Consider the following 17,377-nt stretch of genomic DNA (forward strand, 5'->3'; position numbering starts at 1 on the left):
TCTTGTGAAGCTAAATGAGTCTGCATTCTGATTCTCCACTCGTCAAAATCTTCTCTTGAAAACATCGTTATTTTATTGAATGAAGACATGTTGATCAGTTTTGTGAATAAGAGTATTATGAGACAAGATTCAACTGCTCTGATACCACTTGTTAGGATCGGTTGATAGGTTGAGATGTGTTTAGAAGGGGGGGTTGAATAAACACTCATGATTTTTGAATCTTTTCGAATGAAGTGTCAGTTCTGTGACAAATTGAAACTAGTAATCTTGTCAGTAAATGACAATCAGTTGGTTTAACTGATAACAGTTGCGGAAATAAACTGACTGAAATATAGAATAAATAACTGAAGTAATAACACAAAGATTTATGGATGTTCGAAGATTGAAATAACTCCTACGTCACCCCTTCTATCAAAAAGATAGGATATGCACTAAAAGACTTTGATCAATACAAAAATTGTACAGACCCACTTCAGTTTGGACTTAACACTGCCAAAACTGAAACTCTTAGTTTACTAAATATCTCACAGTTCTTCGACTGAACTTAGCACAACTGATCTAGTTAAGATCAAATAAACAATAAAACGATTTGTGCTTGTAAGCTCGAAAGCTAGCCTCAAATGCTACAAATAAATCAGATAAGTGTGAGCTTTTTGATTCTCGAATAAGAGCTATAAATTCAGCAGGGTAACAGCAAGCTTGAGAATAGATAGATCGATTGGTTGCTTGCTCAACTGCTCTTCTCACCTATTTATAGGCTTCTCTTCAACTGGTAATATCGAATATAATTTGAATCAATATATTCGTTGATTGCCACGTCAATATTCTTTTGACATTCGTACACTGTAAGCTCTGAAATGCGTCGTTCCACTACGAGTTGCAGTCTGCTTTGTACTAGTTGTCGGTTGAATGTCATTTTCAACTGATGACGTGTACAGCTGAATGATCAGCTGATAAGCTCACAACTGAATATGTCAACTGATCAGTTTTCTACTGATTAGTCAGTTGTCTTCGTAAGTTCAGTTCAGCTGGTTTCAGTTGCCTTCGATAAACTGCGCATTAATATTCAGTTAGGCAACTGTCAGTTGATTTGTGTAGTTCAGTTACTACAAGTTACTTGATCAGTTAGTCCAATTAATTATTTAGTTTGTCAAACAACTGAAATTAAGCTTCTTACACATTTTGATGGAGCAAAATTAAATTTTATAGTAATATTGTTTAAATAAAATTATTATATAACACATGTGGATTTTTTAAAAATATGTTTTCATTTATAAAAGCTTTTATTATCACCCTTCCACTGTAACCGATATTAAAATATTTGAAATTTATATAAATAAATAATAATTATGAGCAAAGCAAATATGACCTTGTGATAAGGTGAGAAACAATGAAGAACCTTAGTAATATCGTACCTAGGCACGTATACTTGACCAATTAAATTATAAGGGATCAAAATTACACAATCACGCGAAGTATAATATAAAAAATGACCTTTCTCACTATAGTTTTAAAATAGCATACAAATTACTCATATACACGTGCTCCCACGTCATTGTATTTTTTTGTAGAATTAATAAATAATAAAAAAATCCACATAAACATGTGTCCGGAAAATTAAGTGTTGATTTTGCATATTTAGATATAAATTTTTAAATTAAAACTTGCTCAAATACTAATGCATGGACTTTTACTACCCTTTGACAAAGTTTAACTTCAAATCAAGAATCTCGATACAAACATTCTATTTCTATATATATATAGATAAAAATCTTTACGAGAATGTAATGAAGTGTGTGCTTATATTAGAAAATATGTTTGCAAAATGTGATTTGGTTTCGATCGCGATTTCGCTTTCTTTAAAGAAATATTACTGTACATAATTTTCATAAGTTTTTTTCTATATTTTTTCTATTTAATTACACTTCATATTTAATCTATATTATCATAATTTTCATTAAATTATAAATTTGAAAAATCGATATCACAAATAATTTTTTTTTTAATGAAACATAAAACATGTACATCACATAATTATGATTCTCACACCTAATTCTCACACACCACCCACGGATTTCCCCTCTCCCCTCACGCGCCACGCACACTCGACGAAGGCCATATCAATCCGACGACGTGGACATTTTCGCCACGTCATCCGCCTCGAGTTACACCCGCCACGTGTCCAACTATAAATTGCACCCCATTTATCCCATCGCCATTTCGACTCCAAATTCCCAAAGACAGAGAGAGAAATTCCCACGCTTCTCTGTGGTGATTGTATGGTATAAATACATGGCCGCGCCTGGGATTCAGAACGGCAGCGTCTCCGTGATGGCAGTGGCGCAGGCGCCGGCTCCTGTGGAACAGAACGGGAACTCCTCGGCGGAGCTGGAAGCTTCGTCGCCGATTCGGATTTTCCTGTTCTTCCACAAAGCGATTCGGATGGAGCTCGATGGCTTGCACCGAGCTGCGATGGCCCTGGCGACGAATAGGAACGGCGGAGACATCAGGCAGCTGGTTGAGAAGTGTCATTTCCTGAGGTCGATTTACAAGCACCATTGCAATGCGGAAGACGAGGTTTGTGCCTGTCGTTATCATTGTTATTTGTCTTTTGTGCTAGAATTGGTTGGTGTTTGTGGTTTATCGTGCTTCAATTAGCTGAGTTTGTTGTGTTGGATGGATAGTGTTAGCTGGTTGTCGTGCTTGACTGAGCTGTGTTTGTAGAATGTTCGGTAAGACCAACTTGAAGAATTCTAAGCATTATTGAAGATAATTTTAGCGTTGGAGTGTAGGTATTGTTTTGATTGATCATTGATGCTACGGTACTACATTTCTAGAAGAAGAAGTTGATGAATTTGAGATAATTGAATCAATAACTTGATGTTTGGTACACCAATTGGTACTAATTGATAACACCATCTGTAGGATCTGTGAGTTGGAAAGCTAAATTATTACGGAAGTTAAATGCATGTTTGAATTACCATAAATATTTCCTTGTTAAAACTCAAATTAGGGAATTCAATCTGTACGAGTCTCATTTTGTCGCGGTCCTTTATTGCGCACTTTATTTCGAGAAGCAAGGCGGTTATAAAAAAACGTATGGGAAATCCTTTTTTTAATCGAAAGTTTTTATGAATGTATGCATTAAGCCACTTCCATGTTGGACAATATGTTTGTCACTGTCTCACGTGCATGAATTTCTAATCGAAGTATCTCCTGTTTATAAAAAATTACTGATTGCATATGTCAAGAAATTACTGATTGCATATGTCAAGGTAATGTTTCATGCATACATTAATTTTTCAAATATCTTATTCTATCTGCTATTCTCTCATCATTTTGATGATTCTTCGGGATGATTTGGTATTAAGATTCTACTTCAATTAGTAGGGGTTATTGAACTTCTATGAGTTTTGATTACTGTGAAGCTGTCGAAGTAAGTTGGGCGAGATCAAGTGTTGGTCAAACAAACAAATGCTAAGTGACTAAGTCACCAATTTCTTAACAAACTACTTTTAAAGGCATTGTTTTGCACTTTTGCTTATATTTTGTAACCGGTCCTCCATCTGTTAAGTTGAAAAACTTTATACTAGTTGGCGTATTTTTTGTCGACTATGGTTATTTTGCATTTCATATTCAGTCATTGTTTCATGTCATCCTCTAGACTTTCTGCTTATCAAGTTTACATTAAAATAAATATTTTCCTCTCTATTTGTTATCTTCTTTGAAATACCACAAGCATCTTATCTGTAAGTTAGGCGAGATCATAAGAATGGATTTTAAAATATAATCATTGTAAACTGGCCACACTGAGTATCATCCTAGTCTTCTTATTTTCTTAGTAGTAAGCATAATATCATAGGTCAGCATGAATGGTTATAGCTTTCTTAGTTCTCCTAGTATTAGGAAAAATGTTATGAGTTAGCAGGAATCTCATTTGCATCCCTCTGTGTAATGTTTGCCACAACATGTGTAATGAAACACCCACCATGTGGGTGAAGATATAGGCTGAGACAATCATCAGCCACACCTTAAATACCAAATTTTTGAAAGCAAAGTGTTTTCAACGTGTTAGTAATTCATTTTTGCTTAAAAATTAATTAATATTTGTTTTATCATTGGTCTATTTTTTATGTAAGAACCAGTAGTTGGCATGTTAGCGCGTCTCTCTTTGAGAAGTTGTGTGCCTAGCGATGAGGCATGCACCATATTAACTATAAAATATTCATTCGAATGGGTGGTGGCAGGTTATCTTTCCTGCACTTGATATCCGTGTGAAGAATGTGGCAAGAACTTATTCCCTTGAGCATGAAGGGGAAAGTGTACTTTTTGATCAGTTGTTCACGTTGCTTGAGAATGAAGCCGACAATGAAGAAAGTTACAAGAGAGAGTTGGCTTCTTGTACTGGAGCCCTTCAGACATCGATTAATCAGCACATGTCCAAGGAAGAGGAACAGGTTTTTATTCTGAATTTTTTCGAGTCTTATGCATACTCATAGTAAAAGAGTTTATTCAGAAAATCTCAGCAAGCTCTAAAAATATCTGTCTATAATTTATGTATGCAGCTGCTGCCTTTCTTCGAGATGAAATATTTTCATCCGCACATTTAGTTGCTAATTAAAACTCTGATAGAAAACCTACCAAAGAGTTTCATTTTATCCCTGGAAAAGCAGGCCACAATTCTTAATAAGAGGAGGAAAATTAAACATTTTGGAACTAATGGCCTTATTATCTTTTATGATTATATATCTTGCAAATACACACACTTGTCTACTTGGACTGCATGTGACTAGACTAATTGGCTGGTTGTTTGCCTGCATTATCATTGTCTTAAAATCAATCATCGGCCTTTCATGTTTGCCCTTCTTATTCTATGCTGGAACAGATTGTTTCATAGGAAATTACTTTGATTAATTGGAAATTACTTTGTTTCTTGTGATGGGGCAGGTCTTCCCTTTGCTTAATGAAAAATTCTCATTCAAAGAGCAGGCATCACTAGTGTGGCAATTTTTGTGCAGCATTCCTGTGAATATGATGGCAGAATTTTTGCCATGGCTTTCATCATCAATTTCACCTGACGAGAGACAGGATATGCGCAAGTGCTTGCACAAAATAATACCTGATGAAAAGTTGCTTCAACAGGTAGGCACTTTGAGTGGATTCATAGCTTAAAAAGTTTTTAATGCTGCTCTGACTTGTCGAGTTTTTTCTTTATGAAGATTATATTTAATTGGATGGATGGGTTAAAGCTTAGCAGCAAGCGTAAACGCTGTGAAGAAGATTATAGACATTCTATGTCAACTGGCACTCCGACAAAGGATAAGCACTGCAATTGTGAATCTTCCCACACTTCTGAAAGATATAATCTGCTGTCGGAGTCTCTCTATCATCCGATAGATGACATATTGCAGTGGCACAAGGCTATCCAAAATGAGTTGAATGACATCGCTGAAGCAGCTAGGAGTATAAAGTTAACTGGAGATTTTTCTGATCCATATTCCTTCAACCGAAGGCTCCAATTTATAGCTGAAGTCTGCATTTTTCATAGGTTATCTTCAGTTTTGTTGCTTGCAATTCGTTTTAAGTTCTTTTTTTATATATAGATGTGGGAAGCAGTGGCAACGCATTTTCATTAGCTAAATTTCTTAATTCTATTGCTCTTAAGTCACAATCTTCTCAGTGGGCTATTTTGTTTAATGATCTAGCAATCACATTAATGCTTCTAATTTTCTCTCTCTGCTTTTTTTTGGAGTTGGCTCTTTCAGTCGACTTATCAACCGTGGATGGAGGAACCAAAAATGATCTTAATCAAAAAAATTTGTAGTCTAGCCTTCCTTCTAATATGCTTGCCAATTTTGCCGTATACAGCTATTGCTTAACATTGATCTGCATGCTCTTTACTTTTTGTGCAGCATTGCTGAGGACAAAGTTATTTTCCCTGCGTTAGATGCAGAACTATCTTTTGTCCAGGAGCATGCAGAAGAAGAGAGCGAATTTGACAAATTTAGATCCTTGATCGAAAATGTTGAAAGCGCTGGAGCCAACTCATCTGCTGAATTTTATTCCAGACTATGCTCGCAAGCTGATCATATTATGGAGACAATAAAGAAACATTTTCACAATGAGGAAACTCAGGTGAGTGATGAAGCATGTCATGAGCCTGTCCTTGTTCATTTCCATATTCTGCAGTGTTGTATCCACACTGTATTTAACCAGTCAGCATGCATCGTCAAGGAAATTAATTGTATCAAATGATAGGAAAGCATGTTGAAAGATCCAACATCTGGTGTGCTATTCCTGTATCACCTGATGTATTTGATCTTTTTAACGTTCCAACTTAAATCGATGCAGTCACAAGCTGAAATAAGCAAACATTAAATGTCCTTTGTATGGATATGTACTCTACTCATCTTGTTATTTTATAGGTTCTTCCACTTGCGCGGAAGTATTTCAGCTCTGAAAGGCAGCGAGAGTTATTATATCAGAGTATTTGTGTAATGCCACTGAGATTACTTGAATGTGTCTTACCATGGCTGATCAGATCTCTGAGTGAAGAAGAAGCTCGTTGTTTCCTTTACAACATGCACATGGCAGGTTTAGTGTCAGCTTCCTCATCTATCTTGTGAATTCTTTATTGGTTAAGCACTGGTGTAAATCAAAAGTGATGCATAGAGTTGACCTAATTGTTATTGCAGCTCCAGCATCAGATACTGCATTGATTACTCTGTTCTCTGGTTGGGCGTGTAAAGGTTACCCAAGAGGCATCTGTCTCTCTTCTTGGGCAACTGGTTGTTATTCAAAGGATTTTAAAGAAAGCCAAGAGGATGCAATCAAATCTTGTTGCCAGTGTGCTTTTTCAAGAATGTGTAATGAAACCACACCTTTTGATCAAGCAATCAAGTGTGAAATGGCCTCAAAGCCTGAAAATGTAAATTTTCTGCTAGAAAGTAACGGTTGTAATCTTTCAGGAACAAGATCCCAAAAGGTTTCTCTTGCTAACCAGTCTTGTTGCGTTCCTGGCCTTGGTGTCGATAACAATAGTCTAGGAATGAATTCCCTTGCCTCGGCAAAGTCTATGCGCTCTTTATCTATGGGTCCTAGTGCTCCTTCTCTCAACTCCAGTCTTTTTAACTGGGAAACTGAAACTAGTTCCTCTGAAGGTGGGCTTACAACAAGACCTATTGATAACATTTTTAAATTCCACAAGGCCATTCGAAAAGATTTGGAATTTCTGGATATAGAATCTGGGAAACTTAGCAACTGCGATGAAACTTATCTTAGACAATTTAGTGGTAGATTTCGTCTTTTATGGGGTTTATACAGAGCTCATAGTAATGCAGAGGATGATATTGTGTTCCCTGCCTTGGAGTCAAGAGAAACTCTACATAATGTTAGCCACTCGTACACGCTGGACCACAAGCAGGAAGAAGAATTGTTCGAGGATATTTCATCCGCGCTAGATGAGCTTTCTCAACTTCATGACCTTTTAAATGCTAAAAATTTGGCTGATGATTTGTGTGAGAGATTCTCCGATTCTTCTTCTCTAGCTGATACCTTGAGAAAATATAATGATCTGGCAACAAAGATTCAAGGCATGTGCAAATCCATTAGAGTCACTTTAGACCATCATGTTATCCGTGAAGAGCTTGAGCTTTGGCCGTTATTTGACAAGCATTTTTCTGTGGAGGAGCAGGACAAACTTGTTGGGCGGATAATTGGCACAACAGGTGCAGAAGTGCTTCAGTCAATGTTGCCATGGGTAACATCTGCTCTTACTCATGAGGAACAAAATAGGATGATGGATACATTGAGGCATGCGACCAAAAACACTATGTTTAGTGAGTGGCTTAATGAATGGTGGGAAGGGACTCCAGCTGCATCTTCACAGTTATCCACATCAGAGATTAGTAACTCGAAAGGTAATTGTGCTGCATTTATCAGCCCACTCATGTGAACTTTCATTTTTGGTTTACAATTTTGTTTGTGCTAGTGAGATGCACATTTCAACCGCTAACAATGATTTTACCTCACAAGCTTGAATTTCGTGTCTCAGAATATGAGATGCATGAATCCATGGACCACAGTGATTATAATTTTAAGCCTGGGTGGAAAGATATATTCCGGATGAATCAAAATGAGCTCGAATCAGAGATCAGGAAAGTCTCTCGGGATTCATCTCTTGATCCAAGAAGAAAAGACTATCTTATTCAAAATTTACTGACCAGGTTTTGGTTTCTTGCACTTTTGACTTCTGTTTTGTTTTCTTGATACGATAGCATGTGTTACTTACTCCAATCACAATAACCTTTTTTAGTCGGTGGATCGCATCTCAGCAAAAAAATTCGCAATCAAGAAGTAGTGAAGCTGAAGATAATGATGACTCTCTTGGATGTTCACCGTCATTTCGTGATCCAGATAAACATATTTTCGGGTGTGAGCATTACAAAAGAAACTGCAAGCTTCGTGCTGCTTGCTGTGGAAAGTTATTTGCGTGCAGATTTTGCCATGACAAAGTCAGTGACCATTCAATGGATAGGTAACTCTTGGAAATTGGTTAAATAATGAGCAAAATATATTTTTGTTCCTGAACATAGATTGATGTATTGTTATCTTTCAGGAAGGCCACATCTGAAATGATGTGTATGAATTGTTTAACAATTCAGCCAGTTGGACCAATCTGTACAACGCCATCTTGTCATGGGCTATCCATGGCAAAGTACTACTGCAGTAGCTGCAGGTTCTTTGATGATGAAAGGTTAACTTTTATAAGAATCCTATTCTACTTGTGGTGTAGTATCACTGTTTAGGTTCTTTCATATGGAAGTATGTCATGGCTTTATCATGGGTAGCTAAAATTCTTTTAACGATGCTGCTATTGAGAAAGGGGGGTTCCGATTATAGTAGATTGAGTTCTCGCTTAATTATCTCAGGATATCTTGGCTTTAGAATGTTAGAAGCTTTCATTAATACTTGTTTTGTCCAGAACCTTACAAATATGAATATGTGTACTATAGAAATTCAGTATGACATTGAAATAGTTAATGGCAATATGATGCTAATGTTTTAGATTGAAACAGTTATTATTAATTTCATTCTTTTTGCAGGGATGTGTATCATTGTCCTTCGTGCAATTTATGCCGCGTCGGGAAAGGACTTGGTATAGACTTCTTTCATTGCATGACCTGTAATTGTTGCCTTGGCATGAAGGTATTGGACCACAAGTGTTGGGAGAAAAGTCTCGAAACTAACTGTCCCATATGCTGTGATTTTTTGTTCACATCAAGCGCGACAGTGAGGGCTCTTCCCTGTGGTCATTATATGCATTCTGCTTGTTTCCAGGTCTTGCCTAATCTTCTTTACTTGCTTACCTTGGGTTCATTCTTGGCATTTGTATACCATTACAGTAACGCTCTCACTTGTATTCACATTCCAGGCATATGCTTGTACACATTACATCTGTCCCATCTGCAGCAAGTCTATGGGAGACATGTTGGTAAGAATGAGTTATTTCTTCAATTGATTCGTTGTAGGGTCGTAGTATGAGTGGATAGGATACTGGCCGAAAATCATGTCATTTTGAATGTTGTCTCTGACGAGTAGTTTTTCTGAGACACGATCCGTCGCCGTATGATGCATGTTACTTGTTGCATGCGTATTGATTCCTCAAACTTTGTTCTTGATGTAGATGTGAGTTTGAATTGGTGGTGATCATTTTTATTCAACCGCATACTGGTGAAAACATTTAGATGTTCGACCTTCATTATTTTGGCTTTTTTGCTGAGGGGGTGGGGTTGGAAGGTGAGAGTGGAAACCATTTTGTTTGGGGTCGGCAGGAAACTGTACTAGAAGGTTTTGATGAATAGAAAGTCGTAAGTAACCTCTTATATTATAGGTTTACTAATTTGATATCATTAATTTAGTCGAGAGCCAGTGGCATATTCATCCTCAAGTATCACGAGTCATGCTAATTGTCTCTTTCATTTCATATGAGTAAAGAAAACATCGCTCTTGTGAGAAAGGCTTATCAGTATTGAGCCATCTCATTTTATGCTCCATGTTTTCATCTTTTCTTTTTGCACACCCCGTTTCAACTCTCTTTCCGAGATAACCTTTATTTACGCATTTACTTCGGGTTAAGAGTGTAAACAGATCGATTTTTTCGAGTCAACTCGAAAGATATTTGATTCGTATTCAAAATTATTGAATTCGAGTTGAAACCGAACATGTTTGAACTTTTTTTAGCCAAAATCGAGCTCAATTTATTTTATTCGAAAGTTCATAATAGTTCTTGAGATGTTCGCTAACTTAATATTAGTAATTATTAACATAAATAATTATGTATTAAATAATTATATGTCGAGATTTTTGAGTTTTATTTTTCAGCTACGGTTCAAATAGTTCGCAAAGATGTTCAAATTTTTCGAGCCGAATTCGAGTGAAATTTTAAACTATTCTAACATGAGCACGAACATATCTATGTCGAGACTTAAAATTTTCTTCATATCTGGTTCGATGCGATTCAATTACAACCCTAATTTTTTATGAAACGAACTCACAATTAAGTTCATCATTCACCGTTGGTTCTGGTTCATGATATTTTCTGAGGTACATAAAGAATTGATTTACAGAGTGAGAGCTGTTTCATCTATGCAGGTCTATTTTGGCATGCTTGATGCTTTAATGGCTTCTGAGGTCCTCCCAGAAGAATTCAGGGATCGGTGTCAAGTGAGCATCGAACTTCACCTAAAGAACTCTTTATTTATCAACCATTTTCTTGATAAACAATCAAGTAAATCGATATCCATGTTGCAGGATATATTATGCAACGACTGCGACAGAAAGGGATCAGCGCCCTTTCATTGGCTGTATCACAAGTGTGGCTTCTGCGGATCTTACAATACAAGGGTAATCAAGGTTGAACCATCACCTACTTGTTCATCATAGTTGACACTGAAACAATTCACTTGTGTACAAATCGGTTGGTGCCTGGTGGTATCACGCCCGTCCAAGCAGGCGATCATACTTCTTGATGAGTTTGTTTGTCCATTTTCTCTGATTCTCGAAACCCGAAGTAAAACATGCTTCAATCTGTTTGAGATCTTTCTCGTGTTTAAAATTTTTTTTTGCCGATATTCCTTCCACGCATATAGAAGAAAGTAAGTCGAGGACTACTACTATGTAAAAAAAGAAGAGTTGCACTATCAATTGAATTTTGACTTATATATTGCTTTGTCGATACAACATTATAACTGTACTGTATTTTACCAGGTACTGATTGTTATCTGAGTACCATTTTAGGTAGTTTCTTTTCACTGGTGCAGAACACTTTGGTTTATGCATGTCTGATTCTTTAACCCGATCCTTTTTCTAATGCATGTTGTTCGAATCTCGTATTTTTTTGGCATTTCAATTAATAATATGTGCAATTAATGTGTTTCCACAAATGTTTCGAGGATATGTAAAATAAGGGATCCACGTGTTTGGTTGAGAAAATAATTAAAAGTGGTCGATCCGTTTTGTATTTCAAGAGAACTGGCCATGAAGGTGAGACTTGTCGTTGTCACTTCATAGGTGGCCATGAGGCTAACGCCAGGCAAAATTATTTAAAGGGTTCTTTCTACTTACTCCTCCAATCTATTCTTGATTATCGTTTGGTCCCCACTGTCCTATGTTATCAATTGCATTCTTTGTCTCTTGTAGTGATAGGAACCATTTTTAAAACGTTTAAATACGATTAAATATATTAACAACATGCGCCTCTATAACTTATCTCTTACATGGGATTGTGCGAAGAATTGTAGATGATCTATCAGAACTTTTAGATTCACATTTTCTGTTTCTTTCATGCGTTAAAGAATTCTTCGTTTGGTCACCATCTATGGGGAATTTTATTGTTTAATATTTTCTTTTGATATCTTCAATATTGAACTTTATGAAAATTTCGGTAAAGTTGACTAGATGAGAATTTGGGTTGATTTAATTTGGAATTATGAAACCACAAAAAAAATAAGAAAATTTAAGTAATAAACGGATAATTTTTTTATTTCTTTCATTTGATATAACGATTATAAAAATCTATATTGGTGAAATTTTACCCACTAGTATGGTCGGATTTGGCCGGGTTTCTCGGCTTAGGATTTTTTTCCGGTCAAATACCTAAAACGGGCTAGTTTCTTACTATCCAAATGTGGGGAAAAAAATTAACTACCGACTTTCGCTACTCGAAAAATTCGGAGAGAGTGAGATATAAGGCAGAGAAACAACCCAAAAAAAATAGATTCCTCCATTTTACTGGTGAATGGTATTTGGAGTTTGCAAGTAAGGTCCCATGTTAAAGAATTTTTTTAAAAGATTTGGCCTATTTAATCATTAACTCGGGTACCATGATTTTTAAAAAAGTCGGATCGGGAAACCAAAAAAATGGGCACCAAATTGAATACAAGAATTTTTTAAAATTAAGACGAGCTCAGGTTGGGTACGATACTGAACAAAAACGCCCAATGCTGCCCGATAAGAGTCTTAGAGAATAAAGTGTAGAGTTGTGTTTGGATTGATGAATTTCAAATATTTCAAATCCATATATATCAAATGTATTCAAAATATTTTAATTGTTTAGAGAATTAAGACTGTAAATTTCAGATTCACCACTTATGTGTTTAATAATATTTCATATTAATTGGAATGAATTTCATATTCACTCAATTATTGTGTCATTTGAAATTCATTCTACTATGTATTAATAATGTGTAAATAAGTAATATATAAATTTAGATTTGATCTATTGTTTCGTTATAAACAATAAAATTATAACCAAATCTATTAATTTCAAATCAATCTCCCCAAACATAACCTAAATAATTTAAAGCGCCACACTGTTAATTACGAGATGGTTTGACTTATGTCACACTGTAGCTTCTGGAAAATAATATTGGATATAATTTAGACAAAAATATCATAAACTCCTTTCATGTAACCAACTACTAAAGACAAATGGATGCAAAATCACATGGATTCCTTGATCAATGGATGGCGCATGTGCTTATCTCCATTTCTCTAAATTTAACATTTTTGTGTACTATAAAATATTGAGGAAATTTGCTTGAGTTAAATATGCAAGTGAAGATAATACTCTTAGCAGCTCTATGCCCTTGTGGAATGTACCACACAACAGTTTGGGGTTGTAGGAACGAGTGTTCGTCACTTTACTAACTGATGATAATGGTGCAAGTTAATTCTTTTAAATCGTATAGCAACACAAACGTCACATTTCGATTACTCTAACAAGCATATATAATTATTGGACCCCAACATAAGTGAAATTTTCTGGGAGTGACAGAGAAATCCATTCGAAATTATACAAGTGTTGGAGAAAACCCACATAAACCACAGAATTCATAATGCTAAATCATTAAAAAAATTGACTGAAATCTGAAGCGGAAGCGTACTTGAAGCCATTATTCTGAATTCTTTAAAATGTATCTTGATCTCTCAAATCTTCACGTTCTTTTCTTTGAAAGAATCTAGGCGATATGAAGAACATAACCTATATATAGATAATGTTTATAATTTTATATTCTGATATTTTTGTTTTAACTCATCATAAAAACAGAAATTGAACTTATATCTCTACACGTTAAATGTCAACAACCTATTGATACATTAAAGTCTAATAACCCGAAACATTAGTTGATCATTTTATTTTGGGATTAACTTAATCGACAGCCCACAATACATAATTATTCACAAATAAGCCCAGATACATAATATTTATCTAATAATCTCCCACTTGGGCTATATGTGTAACCTTGTGAAAATAACTTTATGAACTCAAAAATTTTGTCATTCTGAAATGTATATATAACCAATTCGATCCATCAATCATATCAACATATGATCAAAGCAATCTTCGCTACAATCAAGGTAACCAAACGCATCAATAGTCACATATACCAACACAACTAAATGACATGGATTATGAAATGGATGTGTAGCATGAAAATTCTATGCAATGTAATCATACATGTTTATTTCCAACTGGTCCTCTCTAAACCATATTAAGATCAAACTTTAAACCATAATCAGAATGTTAACTTAACTTGATATTATTTCTGAAGAAAATAAAATTTATGTAACCATAACCGAATTATTGAACATGTCTATAAAATATTAAAATTGCAAATCATACTTAAACTGAATAATTTAATTGTCCAAACACTCATACAAGTAATGTGCACAAAAACATTTTGAGTGGTGGTCCCTTAATAATTGAATCCACAATTATAGATTTTGTACCGAAGTGATTTATAGACAACTATCCACTCTGAACTATTACTTTTACAACCAAAAACTTGATTGGATGCAATATAACAAGCTATAAAATCTACTGTCATGATAAAAGAGGCTATAATAAAAAATATTTTAGCACTCTTTCATGACACAACACCTTATGCTAGCAAATAAATATAGCCCAACGTAGTTTTTCATATTATCTTGAAATCCCGTAAAATCAGTGCTAGTATGCCAAATGATCTCAAACTGATCTAACCTTCGATATATGAACATGTAATTTTTTGTTTTTTGTAAATATCTTTTGACTGCTTTTCAAACAATATAGCCCATTTACTCTAATGACAATAATGATCAAATAATAATGGTTTGACTTAAAGCTGTAGCGGAAAAAGGTTTAAAATACTTTAAAACGGACCTCAGGGCCTAAAAAAATTCGGCATGACCTCCTTGTAAGTAGGATATCCCGAAAAATCAAACAACAGTTTATATCAAAATATACTCCAACTAGAGTCATTAAATCAAAAACCGAAGTTAAACAACATATAGCCGCACTGGCCAGGACTAAGCAGAAATTAAAACTTACCAATTACTCACCAGATCAAAAGAATCTCATAGACGACTCAAAACATCACAAAACATCACAAAACCACCAAATACCACTACAGATACACGGGGCATCTCCCCGGCAAATAAACTATAATACAAGACTAAACAAACTCAAGACATACATATAGACTAACTGGGAGACTCCACTGAACAGAACCAAGCAATCCAATCTCAATCCCGAGCTCCACTGCCGAAATCTCGGCCTGATGCTGCAAAACGACTCTGGAGATCTACCATGGTGTCCAATAGCAACCACAGCAGCCCCCCAGTAAACAACTGAGGTTAGGATTCTGGTATGAAACAGTTCAATAATAACAACAATAACATAAATCATGCATAATCATATAATAAAATGTAATATGCAATGCATGAAAGGCTCAACGAATAACCGGGATAACAGGAGCCAACAAACGGTACGATAACAACTGGAATAATGCTCGAGCAACAACACAGGGGAGCTACATCGTCATGGAGCTAAACCGCCCTGCCAAGTATGCGAGGTATGCCAAGCTGTGCTGAATAACACCCCTGACTCGGCCTCCATACAGCTGATACAATATAACAGGATGGCACAACAGAACGAACTAGATGACACAATCCCAGCGCTCACCTCAAAAGGCTGCACTAACCACGGGATTGTTCAATCACATCTACGGTCTCATGTTTATAGGCCTATCAGCCACACAATGATCCCGAGATAAACAACAGTGCCAGATAACAACGAATATCAACAATGGGCTAACAAGAATGATAGGGCTCAACATGAATGTCATAACTGTATGCCCGATGCTAAATGACAATAATATATCATAATAATAAACATAGATCACAACGAAGGCATTTAACAATTTACAACAGTCAACAAGTCATAAACACAATCAATGCACCACAGAATGACAATTAAACATAATTTATGTTTTACCGTCGTATGTTACCGAGCTATAACATATCTATACCAACTTGAAAATCCAATAACAACTTCACTTCAAGACACGCGGCCTAAACAAAGCAACAATAAGCCGATAATGAAAACTACATTCCACACCAATGTCCAATTTGGCACAAAAGGGCATAAAATTCGTATATAGCTCAATATTAACTCAAATCAATATCCGCTAATTGAAAATGAAAGATAACTTGAATATCTAACTTTTTCTAGAAGAAACCATCTTTCAAATCTCAGTAGATTAATCCCAGAATTATCAAGAACACACTGCCACTCAACAAATTTTCGGACATAATTTTCCTACTGAGCAGTTTCAGAAAAACCACCATTACTTGCTCTATTCTTACTGAAATTTAACGAATGTTATATCATTACGAAGACAACACATAGCTCTACAACTTTCATTTTAACCAAAAACCCAGAATCTGAGTGCATATATGCCATAAAACCAAATTACAGTAGGTGTTGTACACAGCTCCAACACAGAATTCCATTTTGACACGTTTTGGTAGAAAAATCATATCAAATCCGTTTATTTTCCAAATTCAATGATTCTAGTGGCTATAGAAAGTTAACAAACAGATCTACAAGTTTTATTTGAACCACAAGTCGAGATTCGTAACGCACAATACACAAAACTTCGAATTTCAGAAGCACAAGAACTGAACTCACCAAAATATTGCACAGAAACAGGGCTCACGAAATGGAGCTTCTATCTGCTCGCTTCCTCGCTCAAAATTTGTGATTTCTGACTCAAAACAAAGGTACTGATGTAGGGAAGACAACCTCTCAAACCGATCGAAATTTCAACGCCGGACGAAGGAGATATCGCGATTTTTCCGCAGCTGCTCCAAGGGTTGCGGGAATTTGGGTTTTCTTCTTTCTTTTTCCCTTTTCTGCCGCCTTCTCTCACTTCTTTTCTCTTTTCAATGAGATATGTGTGTATGTATTTGTATATTTATATATTGTGTATTTGGTTACTCAAATAGTAACTCAAGCCCATTTATCTCGGTCTGTATTTATTTTGCTCTCGTGTCTTATTTAAACTCTATATGTATTGTATATCGTTAAATTCTCCGATATTCTAAAATATATATTTTTAGCACACTTCTTGAATTTATTTGACATAAATAATTATTTTAATTTACAACTCAATAATTATTCTAATTATGTCAAATTACCAGATAATTAATTATAAGGCCTTACACTTCTCCACCGCTTAAAATAAATTTCGTCCTCGAAATTTCTGTTTATACACATACATCTTACACACGATACGAAACCTACAATACATTACTAATAATCAAACAGATATGGATAAGATGCTCTTATCTTCTCTTCTGTTTCCCACGTTGATTATTTTACACCATGCCTCGACACTGAACACGTACAAGTGTATAACTTTATTGCGTAAAACTTTATCTTTATGATCCAAGATACAAACAGGATACTCAGTATACGATAGAGAAGGGTCGAGTTCAACCTCATCAGGCTGAATCACATGGGGCTCATACTTACGCAACATAGAAACATGGA

At 35.5% G+C, this 17,377-nt stretch overlaps 1 protein-coding gene across 1 annotated transcript; it reads left to right on the top strand.

Moving 5' to 3' along the window:
* Nucleotides 1-2,209: 2,209 nt before the first annotated feature.
* LOC142521690 (zinc finger protein BRUTUS-like) lies at nucleotides 2,210-11,190 on the top strand. The gene is made up of 14 exons (XM_075624820.1): nucleotides 2,210-2,577; nucleotides 4,248-4,457; nucleotides 4,948-5,142; nucleotides 5,220-5,548; nucleotides 5,913-6,135; nucleotides 6,426-6,594; nucleotides 6,696-7,919; nucleotides 8,054-8,225; nucleotides 8,315-8,536; nucleotides 8,618-8,755; nucleotides 9,105-9,339; nucleotides 9,434-9,493; nucleotides 10,654-10,725; nucleotides 10,813-11,190. Exons 1-14 carry the CDS (start codon nucleotides 2,293-2,295, stop codon nucleotides 10,942-10,944), a joined length of 3,666 nt encoding a protein of 1,221 aa, XP_075480935.1. The 5' UTR covers nucleotides 2,210-2,292; the 3' UTR covers nucleotides 10,945-11,190.
* Nucleotides 11,191-17,377: the final 6,187 nt, after the last annotated feature.

The sequence above is a fragment of the Primulina tabacum genome, chromosome 13 (assembly GCF_025594145.1).
Source record: "Primulina tabacum isolate GXHZ01 chromosome 13, ASM2559414v2, whole genome shotgun sequence".
NCBI lineage: Eukaryota > Viridiplantae > Streptophyta > Magnoliopsida > Lamiales > Gesneriaceae > Primulina > Primulina tabacum.